Source organism: Melanerpes formicivorus, unplaced genomic scaffold (assembly GCF_026170545.1).
Source record: "Melanerpes formicivorus ecotype bairdi unplaced genomic scaffold, bMelFor1.0.p_v2 SCAF_148, whole genome shotgun sequence".
NCBI classification, from domain to species: Eukaryota; Metazoa; Chordata; class Aves; order Piciformes; family Picidae; genus Melanerpes; species Melanerpes formicivorus.
Genome location: NW_027142500.1, coordinates 570750 through 594462, shown reverse-complemented (window position 1 = coordinate 594462; position 23713 = coordinate 570750). Strand labels below are relative to the sequence as shown.

The 23713-nt window shown below is 47.1% G+C and overlaps 1 protein-coding gene across 1 annotated transcript in view; it reads left to right on the top strand.

Annotated features, from left to right (window-relative positions):
* Positions 1–406: 406 nt before the first annotated feature.
* Positions 407–23713, top strand: part of BMPER (BMP binding endothelial regulator) — a 209491-nt gene continuing 186184 nt past the window's right edge. The window contains 2 exon segments of the mRNA XM_068168656.1: positions 407–557; positions 1465–1550. Of these exon segments, the coding sequence (XP_068024757.1) occupies positions 440–557; positions 1465–1550 (204 nt within the window). The 5' untranslated portion in view covers positions 407–439.

The window sequence follows — 23713 nt, the reverse complement described above, 5'->3', positions numbered from 1 at the left end:
ACGCCGGGGCCAGCCCGGGCGGTGCTCGGCGGGTCCGGGGAGGGAGTGGCCGGGCATCTCCCAGCAGAGCAACGGGGTCTGGGGCTGGCAGCCTGTGTGCGCCGAAGGGGAGGGAGGCATGGGGGCCGGGGGGTGCCGGAGGAGGGACTATGGGGAGAGGAAGGTATAAGAAGGGATGCGGGCAGGGGAGGGGGGCGATGGAAAGAGGGGGTGCGAGGCCGAGGGGCAGGCGCTGACAGCTGCTTTTCCCGCACCCATAGTCCCCTCCCCCGGTGCCGCCGTGGGGTGGGACTCCCCGGCGGGGCACTGTCTCCCGTCCTACTCCCCACCCCCGGCTCCTAGGGTCGGTTCTGGGGCGGGCGTGCAGGGGGTGGCTGGACTCCCCCACCCGACGGCGCGTCCCAGGCGCAGCCCCGCAGCCAGCGGCTCCCCCAGGACCATGTCCCGGCTCGGCGAGGGCTGCCCGGCGGCGGCCCCGCGCCTCGTCCCTGCTGCCGCTGCCGTTCTCCTGGGCTCCCTCTGCCTCCCGGGGGTTCTGGCCTCCTCCCTACTCACAGGTAAGGGGGCGCGGAGGGGCCGCGGGCGCGCAGGATGCGCGGTTCCCACCTGCCGCCGGAGCCCACTGTCGTGCCGGGGGCTGCCCGGCATTGCGGGAGGGGCGGATGGCTGGAGGTGTGTGTAAGCGCCTGGCTGGGGCAGGTGAAGGCAAGAACCATCCTTCCCCCACACACCCTCCCTTTTTTTCTTTTTTTTTTTTTTTTTTTTTTTTTAATTTCGTCTTTTAATTTTCCTTCCTCCCCCTCCTCTCTTTCTTTCCCACTGCTTTACGAGGTTTGCATTTTCCTGCTATCTGGGGCATGGAGGGAAAGGCTGAATCAATCTAGTGAAAACGAGGAGCCATTAGCTTACGAGAAGTGATTCCAGCATGACACAATAGCAGCTAATCAGCGCGAGGGCCATAAAGGGATTTCTAATTTGATTCCATTTGACAGTCAGCCTGCTAATTGTGACTCATTTGCCAGTTGGATGGTGTGCGTTGAAGAAAGGATGCTTGGTTTAGGGCTCGTGCTGTCCTCCTGGTCCAAGTCCTGGGAGCTCTCTGCTGATGGCAGGGAGCTCTGGGTCTGTCGTTCCAGGAGTGCCCTGCTTTGCCTGGAGTGCTCGTTATTCTCCACACGTCATCTGAGAAGAGCAAAAGCCTCCTTCTTTGCTATAACTGGGGCACAAAGCAAGTCTAGGGTGGTGCAGTAATGAAAGGCCAGTCATTTCCCAGCTCCCTTTGGAGTCTTAGAGAAACACTGCACATCCTTGCTTGTTTGGAAGCGGGCACATTGAGGCGAGTTTTGAAGTGGAAGGGCTGGGAAGGGAGCAGGGGTGAAACGCGAGCGCGCCGAGGACAGTTTCCAAAGGCAGCTGGGGGAGTTGAAATGTGCCAGTGTTTTATAATTCTTCTTTCTATTTCAGGATCCGTTGCAAAATGTGAAAACGAAGGGGAAATTCTGCAGATACCGTTTATCACAGACAACCCTTGCATAGTGTGTGTTTGCCTGGTAAGTTTGGATTTCAGATAGCAAGAACGTTCGGGCCTCTGCTTAAAAGCAAGCTGCCCAGAGAGGGGAATGTCCCACACAATCACATCCCGGGTGTCTCTGTCACCTTTCTGTTAGCACAAGGTTATCTCAGGGCTGAGCTAATGGAAAGTGTTTCGATCTGTGATCTGGCAGCGACTTCTTTGTCTTTAAAACTCTCGGGCACAAAGTTGTACATGACTTTAATATGCCTTGTGGAACTGCATTTGCCGTGTGCACTTGGAGGGAGAGCTGTAATCCCAAAGCCAGGGGTGCACACCGAAGTGTCCAGCAAAGAGAGCGAAGGGGAAGGGTTGGAAGTGCTGCGGCTTTGAGCTCCCCTATGCTCGGTGTCACAAGCCAGTGACTTGAGGGAGCTACCCAAGGGAGCAAGGTGAAGGCTACAGTGTGACTGTCCAGGCTGTGCTGAGATGGCAGTGAAAGCACAAGTGGTGCTTTCATCAGACTGCTTTGTTCCAAGGATGACACTGCCTGCTGTGCTGGGAATTCAGTGGTTAATCATGTTGCTAGCTAACACACGTTTTGGGGGAGAAGCTCTTTGTAACTTTCTTTCAGAGTTAAGCGGTTTTGGGAGCAATTCAGCTGGACAAGCCAAAGCTTAGGAGATATTGAAAACCAGTTGTTCTAAATAAAACTTCCTACAATGCATTGAAAAGAAAGCCATAAACCTCAGTTTGCTGTTGAATGCAGAGAGAAGCATAGACCAGAAAGCACAACCTCTTACATCTGGGAAGTTCTAGAGTAGCTGAGTGTACAGAATGTGCTCTACTTCAGGACTCAAGTATCAAGACACCATCTCTGTTAATGCTATCAATATTCTTAGCCTTAGCCAGCATTCTTATAAATCTATAAAATATTTAAAGGGTCATTTCACATTGCCTTTTAGAAGGCAATATTGGCAGCTCTAGGACCCTCATCATCTTGAGCCCCCCGAGGTCGATGTCCAACACCGAGCTGACTTTGCCGGATTTTAAGGGAGGCACAGCGACAACTTTTTTTGTTAGCTAATAATGCTGAAGAATAAGTTATTGATTCTTCCAAGCAGAGGGGGGTGGGGGAAAGAGGAGTATGGGATGTGGTGAGTGAAGAAATCAAAGAGAAAACAGAAAAAAGAGCCAAAGCTGTGCTTTATCATGGATCACCTTCCCAAATATGTCTGCCACCACTCTTGCTAATGGAAGCTGGTGTTAACCAGCGAGGAAGCAATTTATCTGTGAAGGAGCAGGAGTTCAGTCTTGGGCATCAGGGCAATAATGCATCAGGGTAAAATACTTGTGTTTATAGATCTCTCTAGGCTTTGGCTTTGTTAAATCAATGAGCATCCTTTTAGTGCATGGACATGAAGAACTGCAAAAGAAAAGAGTGAAGCCTGTGGGATGTGAGAACTCTAAATCGCTGCGGTTCGTAGGGTTTGCTTTAATGAAACGGCAGCTGAGGGCATTTTGGCTCCCTTCTGTGCTTGAAGGATGCTATGTTTCAAGGGTACAGGGCTCTAGAGAGTTACTGCAGTTACCTGAACTGGATATGCTCTCTGGTATTTCTGCCAAAGCGTACATGTGGTCTCTGTTTCTTGAGTGGGAACTGGGGAGACCTGGTAGAGGAGATGGAAACTGCTCTGGAGATACTGACTCCGAAACCATGACTTATTGGACAGCCTGTTGCTGAAATCATTGTTCAGGCCTTTTCCCACATGGGAAAAGATCAATTCTAAGACATCTGGGGAGAGCAGAATCAAAAGAAACTATGTGATGATTTGCAAGCAGGAGGGAAGAGTGAAGCAAGTTTCCTCACATCCAACTAGAAATATTGATTGTTTAATAGAAATTCAACGAGGATCTTTCTCTGGAAGACTGATCATACTCTTCAAGGGCATACCTGATGGATGTTTGTATCATAAGAGTTGAGCAACTAAAAAGGGAACTTAAAGAGGGCTGTTCCAGGAAGGAAGCAATTGCTTCTGTCCAGGAGAGGACAGAAAATTCAACAGAGAGCACTTTTGTTGAAAACCCCAATAAAGGGAGTAACTGAAGTTCTGGATTGGATTATGGCAAGTCTCCCCTAGCAGTGATACATTTCCATGACTGCAAGCTGCCATAAATAACTGCACAGGTTGTGGAAATCTGAACAGCTCTGGGAAGAAGAAGGAGAATATCTAAGTAATTCCCTTCCAGGACTTTCCCCATCTCACAAATGAGAGAAGGGAGAGCTGAAATGCAGGACGTGAGTTATCAAGTGTTTGGCAGAGCTGACTTTGTGGCTTGTGTCCTGTGGAGCATGGGAATACACCCTAGCAAGGGGGAAGGAGGGACGCAGCATATGCAAAGCAAGTCTCAGCTTTCTCCTAACAGGCTAAATCAGCTGGGAGGGCCAAGCAAGAGGTAGTACTCTCAGAGTAAATGTGGTAAAACCTGGGAACTCATAGGTTATGAGGAAATGGCAGTAAAGCCACAAAGTCTGACAAGAGCATTCCTTATACTCCATGGAGAGGTCTTGGTAAGAAGACCAAACCCAGAAGTTATCTTTTCTCATGGATTAGCAGAGACAGGGCAGATCAAGCAGAGCTTGGGGGAAGACCTTCTAGCTCTTGTTTTAGACTTACTGGTGACACAAGCCCCTGAGTATGAAAGGAGCACTAGTGAGGATCTCCTTGAAACAGCCAGAAAGACAAGGTCATTCTTACGCATCTGCTGTAACGTGCAGAAAGAGAGGTCATAGTGGTATGGGAATTCAGGCTGGGGGACCTGTGCTGGAGAAGTTATTTGTAGTATTAGAAGTCCCTCACTTCTAAGGTATAGGTAATGCTTTGCTAATAAAAAGGCACTTAACCCACCATGAGATAACTCTGGTTTGGACTTCCCTGTTTGTCCAAATGAAATGTGGTGAAGTGCAGGGAACAGGACTGATGCTTGGCCTTAACAAAAGGAAATGGGGCAGACTAAGAATGTGTGTGTGTGTGTGTGTGTGAATGAGCTACCAGGTTGAACAAGCCACTCTGCCTACAACCTGGAGTTCTCCAGTGTGCAAGTTATACATCTCTGCCTTACGGTCTTAGCAAGGGCCACAAGCTTGGTCAGTTCAAACACCTGCAGGACAGAAGCTTAAATGTGATCACAGCACTTCAGCAGCGGTTAAGTTCTGTCCAACTAATCGCCTCTAAGCACTTAATAAATGTGGATGAATTTGCTCTCCAAAGAACTGGTCATTCATTACAGCTGACTGCAAGAAGCAACCCTTTATCTTTTGGTGTTTTTTAGGGGGGGTTGGTTTGGGTTTTTTCCCCTTTTTTTACTTCAGAGGGAAACGCCAAAGTTGAGGAAAGATTGTGGTTTATCCACAAGGAATTTCTCATTGAACTGTGATGAAAGCTCCTGCCTCCTAGTTCCTGCTCTAGTGGTTTGACTGCAAAGCCATCCCTTCTCACTTTGTGCACTTTGACTTTGTAGGTGGATGTGGGTGGTAGGGGCGCAGTATCAACACTCTCATTTCATTTTTGTCTTGACAGCAGGCAGGCTGCACAGATTCTGGGTTTTCTTACATGCCTGCTCTCCTGAGCTTGTTGTGAGGCATGGATGGGTAAAGACAAATGAAAGCTGACTTCGTGATCTATGTTTTTGTAGAACTATGATGTATGACTTGCTGTTGCTGTCCATAAAATGCTGTTAGAGCTACTGTGCTTTGGTCTTCTGCCCACTTCCACTTTCAGTGTCTGTGGTTCCACATCTCTGAGAGGATACTCTGTCTCTGAAAAGCTGCCACACCACCTGGCCCTTTCCACAGGGACTCTGGAATATATTCCAGAGGTCCTGGAACAGTGCAAAGCAGGCTGGAGGCAACTGAAAAGTACCTGCTTTGCTGTGCATTCCTCTTGCACTCTGTTGAACACAGGAACTGGAGAAAGCATCGGCACCCTTGGTGTGTGGAGCTGATGGGTAAAACAGATACACAGAAGATGCTCTGGAAAATTGTTTTCCTTGAAGCTGGGTCACGTAAAAAGTGCAGGACAGCTTGCTTGTGAAGTGCCATGGCTGAGTGTCCCATTGCAGAGGCTTTTTTTTCCAATGAAAGGACGGAAAATGAGGCTGCAGCAAGCTCTCTGTCAGAGGAAGGTGAACAACAAAGGAAATGGTGGATGCGACAGGCAGCAACAAGGACCAAGCCAACCAGCTCTGAAGAAAAAAGCTGTTCAAAAACCCAGGGAAACAATTATTTCAGGTAATTGTGTTGGTCCTTGACAGTACAGAAAGAAAAAGTACGTTACAGGACATATTCTTGTGAAATTATTTCATGCTTAGTGGCCAATGGTAAGGAAGTCTCAGGTTGTGCTGGCTGCTGAAAATCAAAGTAGTGAAGCTGTGGGTTATGAAGTTGACTGAAATGAGTTTGGTATTTAAAGGACTATTCTGAACTGGGCAATGATGATTATAGGTAAAAATACATAATCTTGATTGATTGTGTTGGTTCAGTTTGAGAAATAAGATCCTTTTGGTCCATTTATGAAATACTTTGAGGCTGCACACAATGATAAGTGCACCACTTAATGAAAAAAAAAAAACCCAACCTTCTAAAAATATTCTCCACATCTGTGGAGAAATGAGTTTAGGTCAGTCCACAGGAGCATCTCACCCACCTTGTGCAGTTTGAGGAACCCAAACATGCACCAAATGGCAGATTTAGACCTTTATAGTTCAGGTGTGAGGTTGTGGGCTGAGGGTTGTAGAGAGACGAGGAAACATCTCCTTAATAAACCCCAAGCTTTGTAGATGTGAGAGCACATCTTAGTAAACTTTGGACTTTTTTTTAGTATATTGAGGTGTATTGTGTCCAGCTGTGGAGCCCTCAACACAGGAAAGGACGTGGAGCTGATGAGCGGGTCCAGAGGAGGGCCACAAAAATGATCAGGGGGCTGGAGCAGCTCTGCTGTGAGGACAGGCTGAGGGAGCTGGGGCTGTTCAGCCTGGAGAAGAGAAGGCTCCAGGGAGACCTAACAGCAGCCTGCCAGTACCTGAAGGGGGCTGCAAGAAGGATGGGGAGAGACTGTTTGCAAAGACCTGCAGGGACAGGACAAGGGGCAATGGTTTGAAACTAGAGAAGAGCAGATTCGGATTGGATATTAGGAACAAGTTCTGCACTGGAACAGGTTGCCCAGGGAGGTGGTTGGGGCCCTGTCCCTGGAGATATTTAAGGTCAGGCTCGACAGGGCTCTGGGCAGCCTGATCTAGTGGAGGATGTCCCTGTTGACTGCAGGAGGGTTGGTCTAGATGAGCTTTGGAGGTCCCTTCCAACCCAAGCCATTCTATGATTCTATGAAAATGTTAGAGGAAAATGCTGCTAGCAGAACATGGGGGGAAGTTTTGATTAGGTTTCTTTGATGTGGGTGTCAGCATAGAAAGTAAGCACGTTATACCAGAGTTCAACTCCTGTGCAAGTAGGGTAAATGATGGAGAGCAGCAGAGTTTTTGTTGGTACAGCTTTTTGGATGGAAGGTGTCTAAAACTGAAAATAGAAGTAGGCTCACACCTGAATATTATGGCCTTTGCTCTCAAGAAATACAGTCTTCAGCAGGCACGTGGAAAAGGCATAAAAATCCCTCAGTCCACCGGAAATGGGTGAAACGAGAACCTGGGCATAATTACAAGACAAGAATGTAAAAACACCACAGGATTAGCTTAGCCTGAGTTAAACTGGTGAGTGCTGAGCTTTTGGAAGGTGAGATGAGCTCAGCAGTGACCCTGACGACAAGCCGTGGTGCCAGTGGTGGTGAGGAGAGCTGTGTTGTTTCATGCTCGTTTATCGTCATCCGCACAGACCTTGAACACCTTGCCAGAAGCAAGAAGAGCTCCAGGAATAACCTGTGTGTTGTTTTAAAGTGAAGGTACCAAAAATGGGAGCTGAAGGAGACAGGTGAAAAGCCAGAAGTGCAAGGAAGATAGATCAGTAACCCCAGCTAACAGTGGCTTTTTCATAGAATCAATAAGGTTGGAAAAGACCTCAGAGATCATCAAGTCCAACCTATTACCTAATACCTAACACCTCCTGACAGCTAAGCCATGGCTCCAAGTGCCACGTCCAATCCTTTTTTGAACACCTCCAGTGATGGTGACTCCACCACCTCCCTGGGCAGCACATTCCTATGGCCAATCTCTCTTTCTGGGAAGAACTTCTTCCTAACATCCAGCCTAAACCTCCCCTGGCACAGCCTGAGACTGTGTCCTCTTGTTCTGGTGCTGGTTGCCTGGGAGAAGAGACCAACCCCCACCTGGCTACAACCTCCCTTCAGGTAGTTGTAGAGAGCAAGAAGGTCTCCCCTGAGCCTCCTCTCCTCCAGGCTAAGCAACCCCAGCTCCCTCAGCCTCTCCTCACAGGGCTGTGCTTGAGGCCTCTCCCCACCCTTGTTGCCCTTCTCTGGACATGTTCAAGTGTCTCAATGTCCTTCCTAAATTGATGGGCCCAGAACTGGACACAGTACTCAGGGTGTGGCCTAACCAGGTTTTGTTTCATTTTCTTCCCAGAGTTCGTTTTTCAGTGTGCCCTTTTGTGGGCAGAAAAGGTCTTTTATTGTTGTGTTGGGGTTTTATTCTTCTTTTTTCCAAAACACTTCAGAACAAAGTGAATTGTGTCAAGAAACAGCTGATAAAAGCCAGTACTGACCTAGAGAAACCTCAGTGAAAGCAGTGCCATCACCCCCCCACCGCCTTCCCCACCCCCCTGTCCCTCCTGCTTGCCCCTCAAACTTGCCAGCTGCACCTGAGGAGTGGTAATTGTATGTCTCAACCTTTTATCACCTAAATCCAGAACAGAAGGGAATAGATGTGAGCCAGAAAGTGTAACCAAGTGTCAGAAACCTGAGAGAAGTTTGGAGACACAGAAGCTGGGGAAACGAGAAATCAGAGCTTTGCTTGGCGCAAGTTTTATTCGGCACAAAACATCGCTCTGGCGTTTAAATTTCCGCTTCTGGGTCCAAATGTGCAAGGTAGAATTTGACCTCTGCTCATAAAAAAGTGATGTGAAAGTCGTTGTTACAAGCTCTGGTGTTCTACCTAGCTAGAGCGGTGAAACCGAGCGCAAGCAAAGCAACAAATGGAAGGAATGACTTCAACCCTTGTGTCCTCCCTGCACCCCTCCCAAACACAGCCCCCTCCCAGCTCCTCACTGCACACTGAAGCCAGCAGGCTGCTAGGTTTGCTGGGGTTCTTTGCCTGTGCCTCTGGTATAGAATCATAGAATAATTGTCAGGGTTGGAAGGGACCTCAAGGATCAGCCAGTTCCAAGCCCCCTGCCATGGGCAGGGACACCTCACACTACAGCAGGCTGCTCACAGCCACATCCAGCCTGGCCTTCGAAACCTCCAGGGATGAGGCTTCCACCACCTCCCTGGGCAACCTGTGACAGTCTCTCACCACCCTCATGGGGAACAACTTCTTCCTAACATCCAATCTGAATCTACCCATTTCTAGTTTTGCTCCATTCCCCCCAGTCCTGTCACTCCCTGACACCCTCACAAGTCCCTATTACAAGAGGGATGTGGAGGAACGTGTCCAGAGAAGGGCCACAAGGATGATCAGAGGGCTGGAGCACCTCTCCTATGAGGACAGACTGAGGGAGTTGGGGCTGTTCAGTCTGCAGAAGAGAAGGCTCCGAGGTGACCTAATTGTGGCCTTCCAGTGTCTGAAGGGGACCTACAGGAAGGCTGGGGAAGGACTTCTCAGGATCTCAGGTAGTGATAGGACTAGGGGGAATGGGATGAAGCTGGAGGTGGGGAGATTCAGGCTGGATGTGAGGAGGAAGTTCTTCACCATGAGAGTGGTGAAACCCTGGAATGGGTTGTCCAGGGAGGTGGTTGAGGCCCCGTCCCTGGAGGTGTTTAAGAGCAGGCTGGATGAGGCTCTGTCCAGCCTGATCTAGTGTGGGGTGTCCCTGCCCATGGCAGGGGGGTTGGAACTAGATGATCCTTGTGGTCCCTTCCAACCCTGAATGAAACTATGAAACTATGAAATCCCTCCCCAGCTTTCTTGTAGCCCCCTTCAGATACTGGAAGGCCACAATGAGGTCTCCTCGGAGCCTTCTCTTATCCAAACTGAGCCACCTCAGCTCTCTCAGTCTGTTTTCATAGGAAAGGAGCTCCAGCCCTCCGCTCATCCTCGTGGCCCTTCTGTGGACACCTTCCAGCACGTGGCACAATGCAGGAGCTGGAAGCGCACACAGCTAGCCTGGGAGCAAGTGTTTGACACGTGTTGGGTGAAGATGGCAGCGTTTAGTACATCAGGATTCAATTGTTGTTGTGTCAAGGTATAATGCAGCCCAGATGCCTTTTAGTGGAGTAGTGAATATTAAAAAAAACCCCAAAAAAATCTCATCAAACAATTCTTTTTTTTTTATACCTATTTTATTTAATTTAATCTCAATAGTTTGCATACTTCAACTGCAGAATCTTACTGAGGCTGCATCTTCTTTCAATTTAAACAGTCTCGGTCTTTATTGCTGGATAATATAATCAGCTTTCTCTTCCCCCCACAGAAATAGCCAAGAGACAAAAAGAAAAAGCCCAGACCAAGCCTGTGATACAGTAGTGCAGTGGTAGTTTTCACCCCCTTATTACTGCAAAAGACAATGTTGTTTTGATTGGGGCATGAAGGCTTCCTGGAACACAAAAAATGCTCCAACCTGATGAAAGCTTTATTAGTTTTTACCCGGTTTCAAAAAGATACAGATGGATGTGCCACCTCTTATAGCAAACAAAAAAGCCCACCCCCCCAAAAAAAAAACCCCATCTGACAACAAAAATGAGCCTCAGCTCCATGTCTGGTGCCGCTGGCTGTCCCATATGTGCTGGGTCATGGAGAACATACATCCAGTTCTGGTGTCCCCAGCATAAGAAGGTCACAGAGCTGTTGGAGAGAGTCCAGAGGAGGCCACAAAGATGATCCAAGGGCTGGAGCACCTCTGCTGTGAGGATAGGCTGAGGGAGCTGGGGGTGTTCAGCCTGGAGAAGAGAAGACTCCAGGGAGACCTTGGAGCTGCCTTCCAATATAGGAAGGTTGCAGAGGGACTTTTCATGAGAGTGTCTAGAAGACAGGACAAGGGGGAATGGTTTGAAGCTGAGTGAGAATAAGTTCAGACTGGATATGAGGAAGAAGTTCTTCAGTAGGAGGGTGGTGAGACTCTGGAATAGGATGTGCAGGGAGGCTGTGGCTGCCTCCTCCCTGGGGGGTCTTGAAGGCCGGGTTGGATAAGAACCAGAGTAGCTGAGTCTAGTTGAGAGGTGTCCCTTGCCCATGGTGGGGAGGTTGGAGCAGATCATCTCTGTGGTCTCTTCCAACCTAAGCGTGGCACATCCTTGATCAGGGGCCTTCAGTTTGCTGTGCCATTTGTTTGGAGACGTGCTGCAGGGTCATATGTGATGGCTTATGGAAATCCCTAGGCTTGTGGAAGGTATTTCATGTTGTCCTCAGACCACATAGGATAGAGAAGAGTTCCCAGCTGGCACAGTTCTAGCACAGAGTAAGCTGCGCCGAGCAAACAGAACAGGGCTGAACTGGCCTGGGCAAAGCCCTGCTGGGAGAGAGCTGGTGCTGTGACACTGTATCACAGCTCACTGTATCACAGTATCACCAAGGTTGGAAGAGACCTCAAAGATCATGGAGTCCAACCTGTCACCACAGACCTCATGACTAGACCATGGCACCAAGTGCCACGTCCAGTCCCCTCTTGAACACCTCCAGGGACGGTGACTCCGCCACCTCCCTGGGCAGCCCAATAATGGAGATCCAATTCATCAGGTATGGAAATGAGATTCTCTTTGGCTTAATTAAAGGCTCAAAGAATTCAGATATGGGAAAAAAAATTAAGATGTTTAATAGTAGTAATAATAGTAGTAATAATCATGATAGTAATAATTATGATGATGATAATAACATAGAGCACAGAAATGCCACAAACTAAGTGGAAAATGTAGAATAAGTTGCAAATGTCTTTGGAATGTGTCTACAATAAGTGCAAAATGGATCAGTCTAAGCTAAGGTACCTCCTTTTTTTTTTCATTGCCAATAAGAAAAACATTATTAAAGAGCTGGTCCAATATCAAAATGGCATTTTAAAAGCATACAGTTACCTGTATATAGTTTTTTATTAGCTTTCAAGTTTCTTCCATTGAGCTGTTAACAGCCTTTTTAAGAGTTATGGTCCTGTAAGTGAATGGCTCACAGTGTCAGGGCTTCTGCTGTTCTGCTTTGTGCTGCTATATAAAAATAGATTTCCCCCCCCCCTCCCCCCCCCACTTTCTCCCCACCAAAGATCTGGTGATCTGGTTTTATTTCCTCAGCATGTTTTAATAGAAATCTTTGGAGAGGAGAAAAAAATATTACAGTAACAACTCCCTCCCCCCAGGAAAAAAAGAAAAAGAAAAGGAGGGAAAAAAAAATCAAATGAAAATGCAATCCTTTTATATTGAACTTATGGTCAAATAAAAGGCCATTGTGAAGAGAAAAAAACAATATTGTATAAAAGCTTTTACCTGTAATACTACTATTAAAATGACTATCATACCAGTACTTGCTCATAATGTACCTAATAACTGCTGTAATTACTTCCTCTGAGGCCTCCTGCCCTCTTCATCTCGAGCATTAAGCGGCAGCTAAAAACATTCCTGGTCTGACCCTTTGTCTGATCAAGCTCTGTGCAGCATTTTGCATCCAGCTGAATGGAGTGCTGGGCTCTGCATCCAAGTACAGCGTGGACCCATCCCTCATCATCCCCAGGAGCTGAGTTAGTGTGCCAAGACCTGGATTTCATATACGCTTTGTCTGTCTCTCCCATTTATTTATTTGGATTTTCCCCCTGCCTTTTCCATCCCCCCCTCCCCCCTTCCCCCCCCCCATTTCCACCCTCATTTGGAATCCAGACAATGGTCCAAAATGGGCTCTTAAACTAGGGCTGTGTAGCATCACCTCACTGAGAAAATGTCCTCATGCATTTTCTTTGGTTTGCATCCTCTTTACTTGTTTCCTTATCCATTCTGCACTGCAATCTCCTGCCTCTGGTTTTCATTCTCATTGTATCTTAGTTTTATCAGAGATGGAAGCATCGATGTTCCACCTCAACATGAGAAAGAACTTCTTTGCTGTAAGGGTCACAGAACACAGGAACAGGCTGCTCAGAGAGGTTGTGGAGTCTCCTTCTCTGGAGACTTTTAAGGCCTGTCTGGACGTGTTCCTGTGTGACCTGCACTGGCAGGAGGGTTGGACTTGAACATCTCCAGAGGTCTCTTTCAACCCCTAACATCCTGTGAGCCTGTAATGCTCATACTGAGAAGTGCTTCAGCAAAAGGCAGTCCTATGAAGTAGCATTAGGGTGGGAGATCTCTCTGCTCTTTTGAGCACAAAGGATGGAGATGTGATAAAATAGCATTCAGCAAAAGGATGCAGAAGATCTGAGGTCTTCTCTGACAACCTGAGGTTCCAGTTTTTAGAAGCCTTGCTTTTAAGTAAACCTTTCTACGAAGCTGCAGTGTTAAAGGTGGAATCACACTGCCTTTAACCCTGCCTTATTGCTGTGCTTAAATGGTTACACTGCAGGAAGCTCCACAGTACCTTCAGTCAATTGCCTGGCAGGGACACTGCCTTATACCTGCATAACCCCAACCTGCAGTGTTGAAACTTCCTTTAAATCAAATATTTGGTGCAAATTCTTCAACTGCCTCTATGCTGCTTCCATTTCAGTTCTAAATTTCTCTGGGCTTCAGTGTCCAGTGCTGTGCCAGGCTTGAGCAGTTGAAGATTTGCCATTTCTGCTTCACACTGAAAATGAGGTATTGGAATCGTGGCAGCGTTCAGGTTGGAAAAGACCTTTAGGATCAGCGAGTCCAGCCACTAACCCTGGGATGCAGAGGTTCTCAGTGTTAACCTCAAGGTGGGTCCCAGTCTGAGCTGCACTCCTGGGTTATGGTCTGGTTGTGCCACTTTGTAAAACACCTCCAGGTTGTGCTGCTTGGAAATCATTGAGGCAGGAAGGAGCCAGGCTGGGTGGCTGGACTGGAGATAAGGCTATTAGCTGCAGAATTGCCTCTGGGACCTAGAATACTGATAAGAGCAGCAGGCTCTTACTACAGGGAGACTGGTGATCGTTTGCTTGTGACAGGGAATATATTTTTTCTGTATATGGCAGTGCACAGATGACCATTTTCATATTTAGCACTTTAGGGCCCCCCTCTCCCTCCAGTTCTCAAGTGCTGGAGCAGTTAACTGGGTTAGGTGGATTGGTGATTCAGTCTGGCAAATGCTTTTGATTAAAATAAATGAATAAAAGGATGCTGTCAGGCAGGATGCAAAGCATGCAAGGGTTTGAGCCTGCAAACCCAAGGGTTGGTGGAAGAGTTGTTTGTAAAAGCAGTGGACAAAAAATGAAAAAAGCTGGACAATAAAAATCATTCTATATTAAAATGTTGATGGTGGAGTAGTGCAAGCAAACCTTAACAGATGCAGTGCCTGAGGCATAGTCAGTCTGTGCACTAAGTGCCTTCAGCACTTCAGGAGAAACTTGCTGATGTGGACACTTGAGATGCTGCATAGTGCACTGATACTGAACCAGAGCTTGTTTAACATGAAAACGTGGAGGGAGCAGACAAAGCATGCAATCACCATCCCTGGAGGTGTTCAAGAGGGGATTGGACGTGGCACTTGGTGCCATGGTCTAGTCATGAGGTCTGTGGTGACAGGTTGGACTCGATGATCCTCGAGGTCTCTTCCAACCTTAGTGATACTGTGATACTGTGATCTGTATGGGGAAAAAATATCTGTGTATGTCTGATCTAACTTGGCAAGGTTTCAAGTCCTTAAAAGCAAAAACTGTTTGACCCAAAAATCAATCTGAAGTGGAAATGTAAAAATCAGATAGAAGTCTAGGCCATGATGGTAAGATATTCGAGTGGTTTCATGTCCTACTTGTTCCATGAGGGGGTGCACACTGGGCACCTGAAGCTCTGTATAATAGAATAGAATAGAATAAACCAGATTGGAAGAGACCTTCAAGATCATTGTGTCCAACCTATCATCCAACACCACCCAACCAACTAAACCATGCAACCAAGCACCCTGTCAAGTCTCCTCCTGAACACCTCCAGTGATGGTGACTCCACCACCTCCCTGGGCAGCCCATTCCAATGGGCAATCACTCTCTCTGTGTAAAACTTCTTCCTGGCCTCCAGCCTGAACCTCCCCTGGTGCAGCCTGAGACTGTGTCCTCTTGTTCTGGTGCTGTCATTTGGGTATAAAATTAATAGCTTAACATAATTAAATAAACCAGTTCATATATGGAAATATACAAAGGTGGGAGCCAAAAAGGGTGAAATCAAGCAAATCACCTGCAACAAAAGGGAGGTTGGCTGGAAAGCAGCCATCTAAAGATGAGAGATGAGTGGGCAGCTCCAGCCTGTTTGCTGGGTGTCATCCCTTGTGTAGAAGACAGCACAGAAACTCCTGGTGAGACAGCTTGTGTTGAGAATATGTGGATGTGATGTGACTCCAGGAAAGCTGTGTATGGAACCAGGAGTCTAAAAGGCTCTTAAGCATCTTCTGGAGACTTTAATATTACTGCTGTGTGCTGGTAGACGATCTGTGACTGTGGCCTCAAGGTACTGTTACCATCCAAAGATTTAGGTCAATCTACTGAGTAGTGCTTAGGATGTGGCTTACTGGCTTGTGTTCTCCACTGAGAAGACAACTCAGAACAGAGATTTCTTAGAGGTGGCCTGCTGAGCAGAGAGCTTAAAGGAGCTGCTAAGAATGAGACCTTACCCTAAACCCCTGTCTCTGTTTTGAGGTCAAGTACATCACGTTGTACCATTTCGGGTTCACTGGGTGACAGGAGCATCTCCTCTTATGTTGTGCAGCTTCATACTTAGAGGCTGTGGGAGAGAAGCAGGTTATTGTCCAGTATATCAAGAGTCATGGAGACAGAGACGGGTGATCTCATCCTGGGCAGGAAATCTTCTGTTCTCTAGACTAGAGAAGTGCATTTCAATTGCCATGTGAAATGCAGCAGTGTGGACAGAGAGGATGAAATGTTGTTCCTCTTCCAACCCAGACCATTGACTTGGCAATGAGGACTTTCTTGTATTGCAGAGGAAGGTACTGCTAATAAAAATCTAAGTTTCCAAGACCTTAAATGGATACTTCATAGTATTTTTCACTTCAGCCTCGGGTTCTCATTTTCATATGGCACTTGAGTCTCTCATCAAGAAGAGTCCTTCTTGTGCTAAAGGTGCGAGACCTTCGGATTTCAGATCATCTTTCCACCTCCCCTGTGTTTCCCCCTTGGCTCCCTGGGTAGTAGCATTGCTGACTGAGTTCTTGCTCTTCTCGATGCTGTATCACACAATTAAATCATCTCTGGCTGCCTTGTGAGCCCTGTGAACTTCCAGCCAGGCATAATCCCTTTCCTGACATTTGAGCCTCATTAATTGAGTTAACAAGATGCTATCTGTGCTCCATACTTATGTAAATATAACCTGCTAGCAAAGATCTTAATGGCACCTGATACATCACACTGCCTTTATATCTATCAAGAGGTATCACTGCAGGAGCAACTTCCAAAAGCAGGTTGTGTTCTGGGTCCCACGAGTCCCTTTAGAAGCCGCCAGAAACGCTGGTGGTCAAGGCCAACTGCTCAGATAGCTTTAAAGTGTCCCACTGGTGACTGAAAATAATTTTGTCAAGATGACAAATGGCTTCTGCATACCACCTTCACCTTGGAGCTTCACTCTAATGTCAGCTCCATTTACTTGTCAGAAACAGGTATTTTTTTTACTTCCAGCAGTGCGAGTGGGGCAGGGGAAAGGAAGGAGTGAAGAGAGCGCAGGCTGAGGGAAGGAGGGGGTGGGGGGGGAGAGGGAAATCTGCTTCTATGGCTTCTATTCAATGTATTATTATAGCTGAGATTTGCAAGCTTTGGGCATACCAGAATCTGTTTGTTTGTACATGTGCAAAACAGAAAGAAGGGAATTTGCCTTTCAGAAGTGAGAACTGTCCCTGCAGGGCTGTGATTATGCAAAAAAACATGTTTTAACCGCTGGATTTTTCAAGCAGAAAGGGGTTGTGCAATGTTAACTTCTTATTTTTGGACAGTAAACTTCTTTCCAGAGCAGCATTTAAAAATAACTGTTTAATTAACTGGGTCTTCTCAGTACATAGGGCACTGTGCACGTTTCTGTGCCAAAGAGCTCGGCTCAAACCTCCGAACGCATGTGGGTGGTTTCATTGACTGCAACGCTATTGTCATGTGGCTAAGTGATCACTGCTGTGAATGAGGGCTGCTACATCTCACCCAAAACCAGCAAAGGCCAGGCCACAAAACATGGTCAAAGTCAGCCCGAGGACTGTGAAAGTGACTCTGACAGCTTTGGCTTTCAGTTTCCTCTCAATGACTTCCATATCTCCTTTGTTTGGTTCCCACGTCAAAATACCCTTTTTCTCCTGGTAGCTGCAGTGTTGGCTGAAGGCTTGAAAAGTCACAATCTTAATTTGGCAATGCAAGCTGATCACAACCAAGGAAAGCTGATTCCACCTTCCTTCCTGGCAGCTGATGGAAACTTTGCATCCGTCAGAAGTGTGAGTGGATGCGGAGTAGAAACACATCGTGGCAGACATCTTTCTAACCGAGCTCCTCTGACCTTGAGCCTTCTCTTGCTGGCACTGACTGGATGGAGCCTGCTTGAAGATGAGCTGCCCATCAGTTAGGATTCCCAGCTGCCCCTCTGAGATTTTACTACTTTCAGAGGGGGAGGAAAAAAAGTGAGATCCTCTGAGTTGAAGGCAGCATTAAAAGATCCCCCAAACTCTTGCCCTCTTCAGGGAGTTCTGCCTGTGAGGTGCTCTTGGTCCTTGTCTCTTCCAACTCCTCTCTGGGACAGGAGCTGGGGGCTGTCCTTTCTCTTTGCAGCCTGCCTTGAACAAGCTCTTTGTTGTTTGGTTTTAGTGGTTTTTTTTTTTCCCCCTAGTACCATTGTGTAGCACAGGCAAGATCACATAAGAAAACAAATGCAGGGTCAGGACTCAGTTTTCTTGTGAGTTCATTAAACCAGCAGCGTCTGGAGGAGTCTTGCCTCGATTTTATAATGGAAACCAGACTCGTGCTGCTTTCTTCTGGGCTACTATTTTTATTTGCTTGTTGTTCCTCAAGTGTTTTGGTCCTATTTCAAAAAAATTGCTTTGATTAAATGAAGGGTGGGTTTTGGTTTTGTTTTGGGTTGTTTTTTTCCCCCCCTTTTCTTTTCTGCTTTCCAGTTTAAAATTGTGCTACTACTGCAAAACTTCTAGGAGTCCCCTGGAGTATGAAGCTAGGGCTGACAGGGATTTTCCTGATGAAATAACATTAAAACAACAACAAAAGTGTAGGTTAAAAATTTGGTGGCAAATAAACCCCTCCCCCTCCCCAACCTTTCCCTCCCCCAGCTGAGATCTCCTGTTGCTGCTTCTGGCATGCATCACATCTTTGAGGATACAGTATCATGAGAAAGCTGTCACTTGGTGATGTATTAGGGTAATACATCACGAGAGCATCGTTTCTGGAGAGGATATGGGCAGTAAAAGACATGATTCTGGCCAGACAGAGCAGCAGGGGACCTTGCCTTTTCCCCTGCTCTTTTCTTTAATCTAACTTTGTTTTTGTGTTGTCCAGAAGTGAGTTTCTTCATGGGATACGACTTGTTGCAGAGTAAGTTAGGAGGCCCATTGGGCTTTTTAAACTCTTTAAGAAGTACCTGGCCTCAAGGGCTGCTTTGTTCCAAGTCTTTAGAACAGGCTCAAGCCCAAAACTAGAGCATTTACCACTGCTTAGATGTCTGGTGCAGGGGTTGAGTAAGCAGACTTCAGAGAGAGAGAGAAAGACGAGGCAATAAAGATTCCATGACAGGTAACTATCATCTGGGTATTTTATTTGTAGCTTGTAGCCTGTCAAAAATGTGAAGAAATGGTGTTTATCAAATAACAATCAATGCATCTTTGTAGAATAAATATCAAATGGAGTTTTCATTTGCAGCAGTAGAAGAATCACAGAATGTTAGGGGCTGGAGGGCACCTTGAAAGCTCATCCAGTCCAAGCCCCCTGCCAGAGCAGGATCACCCAGGGCAGGTCACACAGGAACACATCCAGGTGGGTTTTGAATATCTCCAGAGAGGGAGATTCCACAACCCCCCTGGGCAGCCTGTTCCAGTGCTCTGTCAGCCTCACAGCGAAAAAAATTTCCCCTCCTGTTTCCATGGAACTTTCTGTGCCTCAGCTTCCACCATTGCCCCTTGTCCTGTCATTGGGCATCACCCAGCAGAGCCTGGCTCCAGCCTCTGGGCACTCACCCGTTACATATTGATAAACATGAATGAGGTCACCTCTCAGACTCCTCCAAGCTACAGAGCCCCAGCTCCCTCAGTGTCTCCTCATAAGGGAGATGTTCCACTCAAGCATTTTTGTGGCTCTGTGCTGGATTCTCTCAAGCAGCTCCCTGAGGTCCTTCTTCAACTGATAGCCCCAGAAGTGGACACAATATTCAGATGCTGCCTCACCAGGGCAGAGTAGGGGGGGGAGGAGAAAAATTGCTATCAGTCAGAGCCTGGTCTGTAATAGGAGATACAGCTGTCCAAAAAAAAAAAAGAAAAAAGGCATTCTGAACCCATGAACTCAGGTTTTGAAGTACTTTTGTTATTGCTTTCATGGCTTTGGTTATTCTCTCATTGGCAATGCCTGCTGGAAAATAAGCTGAATGCAGTCTTAGAGGAGCAGGATGGAGGTAGTTAAGAAATTAAAGGAGGCTATGGTTAGTACACTCTCTAATGGGATTGGGTTAATTTTTGAGATGGGACAGGATGTGACACTGACCTAAAATGTGTTGGATTCGAGAGACTGAATAATTGACTTCAACCCTTTGGCACAATCTGCTTTACCCTCTCTAAAGGGAGGTTGAGGGAAGTTCTCCTCTCCTCTGCTCTGCCCTGGCGAGACTTCACTTGGAATATTGCATCCAGTTTTGGGCTCCAGTTCATGGGGGGACAGGGATCTACTCAAGAGAGTCCAGGGGAGGGCTACAAGGATGATGAAGGGACTGGAGTACTGCCCTGTGAGGAGAGGCTGAGAGCCCTGGGGCTCTCCTCTCCTGGAGAGGAGAAGACTGAGAGGGAATTTAATCAATGCCTATCAATAGCTGAGGGCTGGGGGTCAAGGGGAAGGGGACAGGCTCTGCTCAGTTGCACCCTGTGATAGGACAAGGGACAGTGGATATAAACTCCAGCACAGGAGGTTCCACCTCAACATGAGGAGGAACTTCTTCACTGTGAGGTGAGGGTCACAGAGCACTGGAGCAGGCTGCCCAGAGAGGCTGTGGAGTCTCCTTCTCTGGAGACTTTCAAGCTCCATCTGGATGTGTTCCTGTGTGACCTGTGCTGGATTCTCTGGTCCTGCTCTGGCAGGGGGGTTGGACTAGATGATCTCCAGAGGTCCCTTCGAACCCCTAACATCCTCTCTCTCTCTCTCTCTCTCTCTCATATCCTGTGTACAATCAGCTTGATAATTTGTCAGTGCCATCTTCAACAATCAATGTTGTTGGAATTTACAACAATTTGACTCAGGGATGGTATGAGCAAACTTTTCCTTCTACAAGCCACCCACTATGACACTTAAAGGGGGGGGGGTGGTCATCAGGGCAGCGTGCACTAGGAGCTGATACACCCAGGCAGTGATGCTGAGCCTCATCTGCTGGCTCCAGCTGTGTGCAGGTGGGCTCTTAATCAAACTAAGGTAGGAGAAGATTTTATGGCTCTCAGCTGCCTGTCACTCCTCTGGGAGAAGGAATTCTGTTACATCAGCTTCAGTCAGGGTAAACCAGGCTTATACTCTCTCATTTAGCTCAAAAGGAGTCGGGCACTTATCACCTGAAAAGTTTTGCTGGCTGTTTAGCCTGGAGAAGAGGAGGCTCAGGGGAGACCTTCTTGCTGTCTCCAACTACCTGAAGGGAAGTTGTAGCCAGGTGGGGGTTGGTGTCTTCTCCCAGGCAATTAGCACCAGAACAAGAGGACACAGTCTCAAGCTGTGCCAGGGGAAGTTTAGCCTCAAGGTGAGGACAAAGTTCTTCCCAGCAAGAGAGCTTGGCCATTGGAATGTGCTGCCCAGGGAGGTGGTGGAGTCACCATCCCTGGAGGTGTTCAATAAAGGCTTGGATGTGGCACTTGAAGCCATGGTTTAGATAGTCATCAGATGTTGGGTTGATAGGTTGAACTTGATGATCTCTGAGGTCTTTTCCAACCTGGTTGATTCTATGTGACTGGAAACATCCAGTAAGTGCTAGAATGCAGCTCCTAGGGCTGGGCCACTGAGCTGTGACCTCTTCCAGCAGCACAATAAGAAGTTTGCGCCCTGAGCTTTGAACTACCAGGTATTGCTTGTGACTGCTGATTTCTAGGGTATTGGTATCAGATTGGGAGGACTGATAATTAATACAGTCTTTATTGACAAAATAGGGAAAAAATGTTAATTTTTATTCATTTATTTATTTTGGGGTTTAAATAGATTAAACTCTATGGGAAAAAAACCCATGAATTTTAAATGCATTCATCTTATATGATGCAAAGGTGTGGTCTCCCTCAAGAGCCTCCTCTTCCCTGAAACCTGGGTTGTGCTAGGGGGCTTGTTGGGCTAAACTAGAAGCTATGAAGACCATATCTGTTATTGCTAGGAGACCACCATGCTGTTCTGTTGACAGGTAAAGACTTTTGTCTTTAACTTCACAGCTGAAGAGCTCTAATCTGGATTGGCATGTTGAGGTGGAGGCAGGGAGACCAAGAGCTAAGTGGTCTAGATCCTGCTCTGGCTGTGTCTTCTGTGTCAGTAAGCTGACTGAAGCAGAGGTGTACTCCTTGCATGATGCTCAGATGATGTCTGATGCAATGGGACCCTGGTCCCAGCTGCAGCCTTAGCAGTTGTGTTGTCACAAACAAATGTAAGAGGAGGAAAGCCCTTTTCTTTTCACCACATAGTAGTGCAGTAGGCTGCTGTCAGGGACTGTCAGCATTGCAGCAGGCCACCAAGGCCACTGTCCTCGTGCTGGTGAACATCATTAAGCACAGTTTAAAGTAAGATTTGTATTTGTAGACTGTGAGAGGCTGTGAGTGATGTGTCCTGATGACTTGCACATACTCCTCCTGCCATCCCCACAGCAGCGGGGGAATACCCATTTGCAGGGAAATTTGGTGTTCTCTTACAGCAGTGCCTTTGCTTTAATTATCTTCCCTAAAGAGCAGGAAGAGCTTGAATTATGAATGGGGTGGTTGATGCTGGCTGAGCACCGTGGCAGGGAGAGCTGCAGCCTGCCCTCGGAAAGACTGGATGAACTAAAGAGGTTACATGGAGGAGGAGGTGCTTGGTGCCATGTTTTAGTTGATTAGATAGTGTTGGATAATAGGTTGGACTCAATGATCTCAAAGGTCTTTTCCAACCTGGTTAATTCTATTCCTGTTCTGTTCTGTTCTATTCCTATTCTATTCGTGGCACCAGAGGCTGCTCAAGAAAAGGAAAGCAAGACTCTGGCCTGAGCTGTTTGTTCCTGATGAAACATTGTCTAAAGAAATTCATGCTGAAATCACAGTCAGCTTGTGCCATGGCCAAGGACCTAAAGCTCCAAGTGCTGATGTCCATGTTTGGCTTGACTCCTGTGAGTCTCCTCCCATTGAAAGCTGGAGTGATGCTTAAAATCACAGGAGCACACAGAATGCATGGGGTCAAAAGGGACCCTTGAAGCTCGTAACAGGACTTTTCTCTTTGTGGGGCCTGTGGGTTTGTGTGGGTAACCAGAGAGAACTCTTATTGCTTTGCAGAGGCCAGACTTTGTTTCATAGAAAAATGTTGTTTGGGTTTTATTTTTCACTCTGAATTTGAAACCCACACCTAGTGTGTTAAACCCTTTTTTGCTGTTGTACCCACAACATTTGGTTTTTGCAAGGAAAAAGACCAACCCAGCTAAGTGGAGGGGAACAAGGGACATGAGACCTTTTTTCTCAGGTTTGAAATGTCTGCTAACATCTCTCCTTGGGGAGTGGTGTCAGCTGAAGCCAAAATGTGCAGCTCTTTGCTCAGGCAGAGAAACGCTCAGGGAAGACAGCAGTCCTCTAGTACCAGGAGGGATTGCTTGCTTGCACCAACTCCTCTAATTAAAGGGAACTTTGTAAGTGGGACCCAAGACACTGTGTTCCAGCCAGGAGTGCCAAAGGAGCAAGGGTAGTATTTTCAGAAAGTGCCTCAGGATTTGTCTAGAGCAGGAGTTACACACATGTCTGAGCTTGTTCTCAAGCTCCACTTGGCCCAACGTTGATGTCTGCACGTAAGCATGGGTGCTGAGACACCACCACACCTGGTTGCTCCCAAGTTTTGCTAAGGATCAGCACTGACCCAAACCTTAGCTCCTGTGGCCCGTGTGGCTTGATCTCTGTGTGCATTTGAGAGACCATGTGCAACAGCTGTCAGAGAGCCAGCAGTGTGGCCAGAGAACATGCAGGTGGTGGCACGCAGTGTGAGCCTGCCCTGTGCCTTGTGGTGATGATGTTGCTGCTGTGACTTGAGTGCACTTGTTTCATGAATTTTAAATGGCTTTTTCTTCTCCTGAGGTCATCTGTGCATATTTGCAAGCTGCATCTCAGATTCCCCAGGGGGAGCTTTTGCCATTGTTTGGAAATTGGTATTGTGTTGGTGGATGACCCCCACGGGCTTCTCCCAGCAGAATAATTAAGGACACTCTGAACTGCTTGGTGAGGAGTCAGAGTTCCTATGATGAATAATGGTGAAAAAATGAATGTTTTGGGGATTACTACCATTAATGGTAGCTTGTATTTCTACCTAATCTCTCTCCATTACTTCTATTATTTTTCTCCCCACAGCCTTTTTTGGTTAACTGAAAGCTGAAGCAATATTCGATATATTGTATTCAATATAAATAGTTAATAACCTCAGGCTATCAGAAATGCAGTGCAAGCCTCCTGAAAGTGCTTTCAAATACATAAAAGGGAAAAAATAAAAAGGGCAAGACTGAGACTCCCACCATAGAACTCTGGCCCCCTGAGAACTCGCATCTGCAAGTTCTTCAGCAGCAAGCTGAC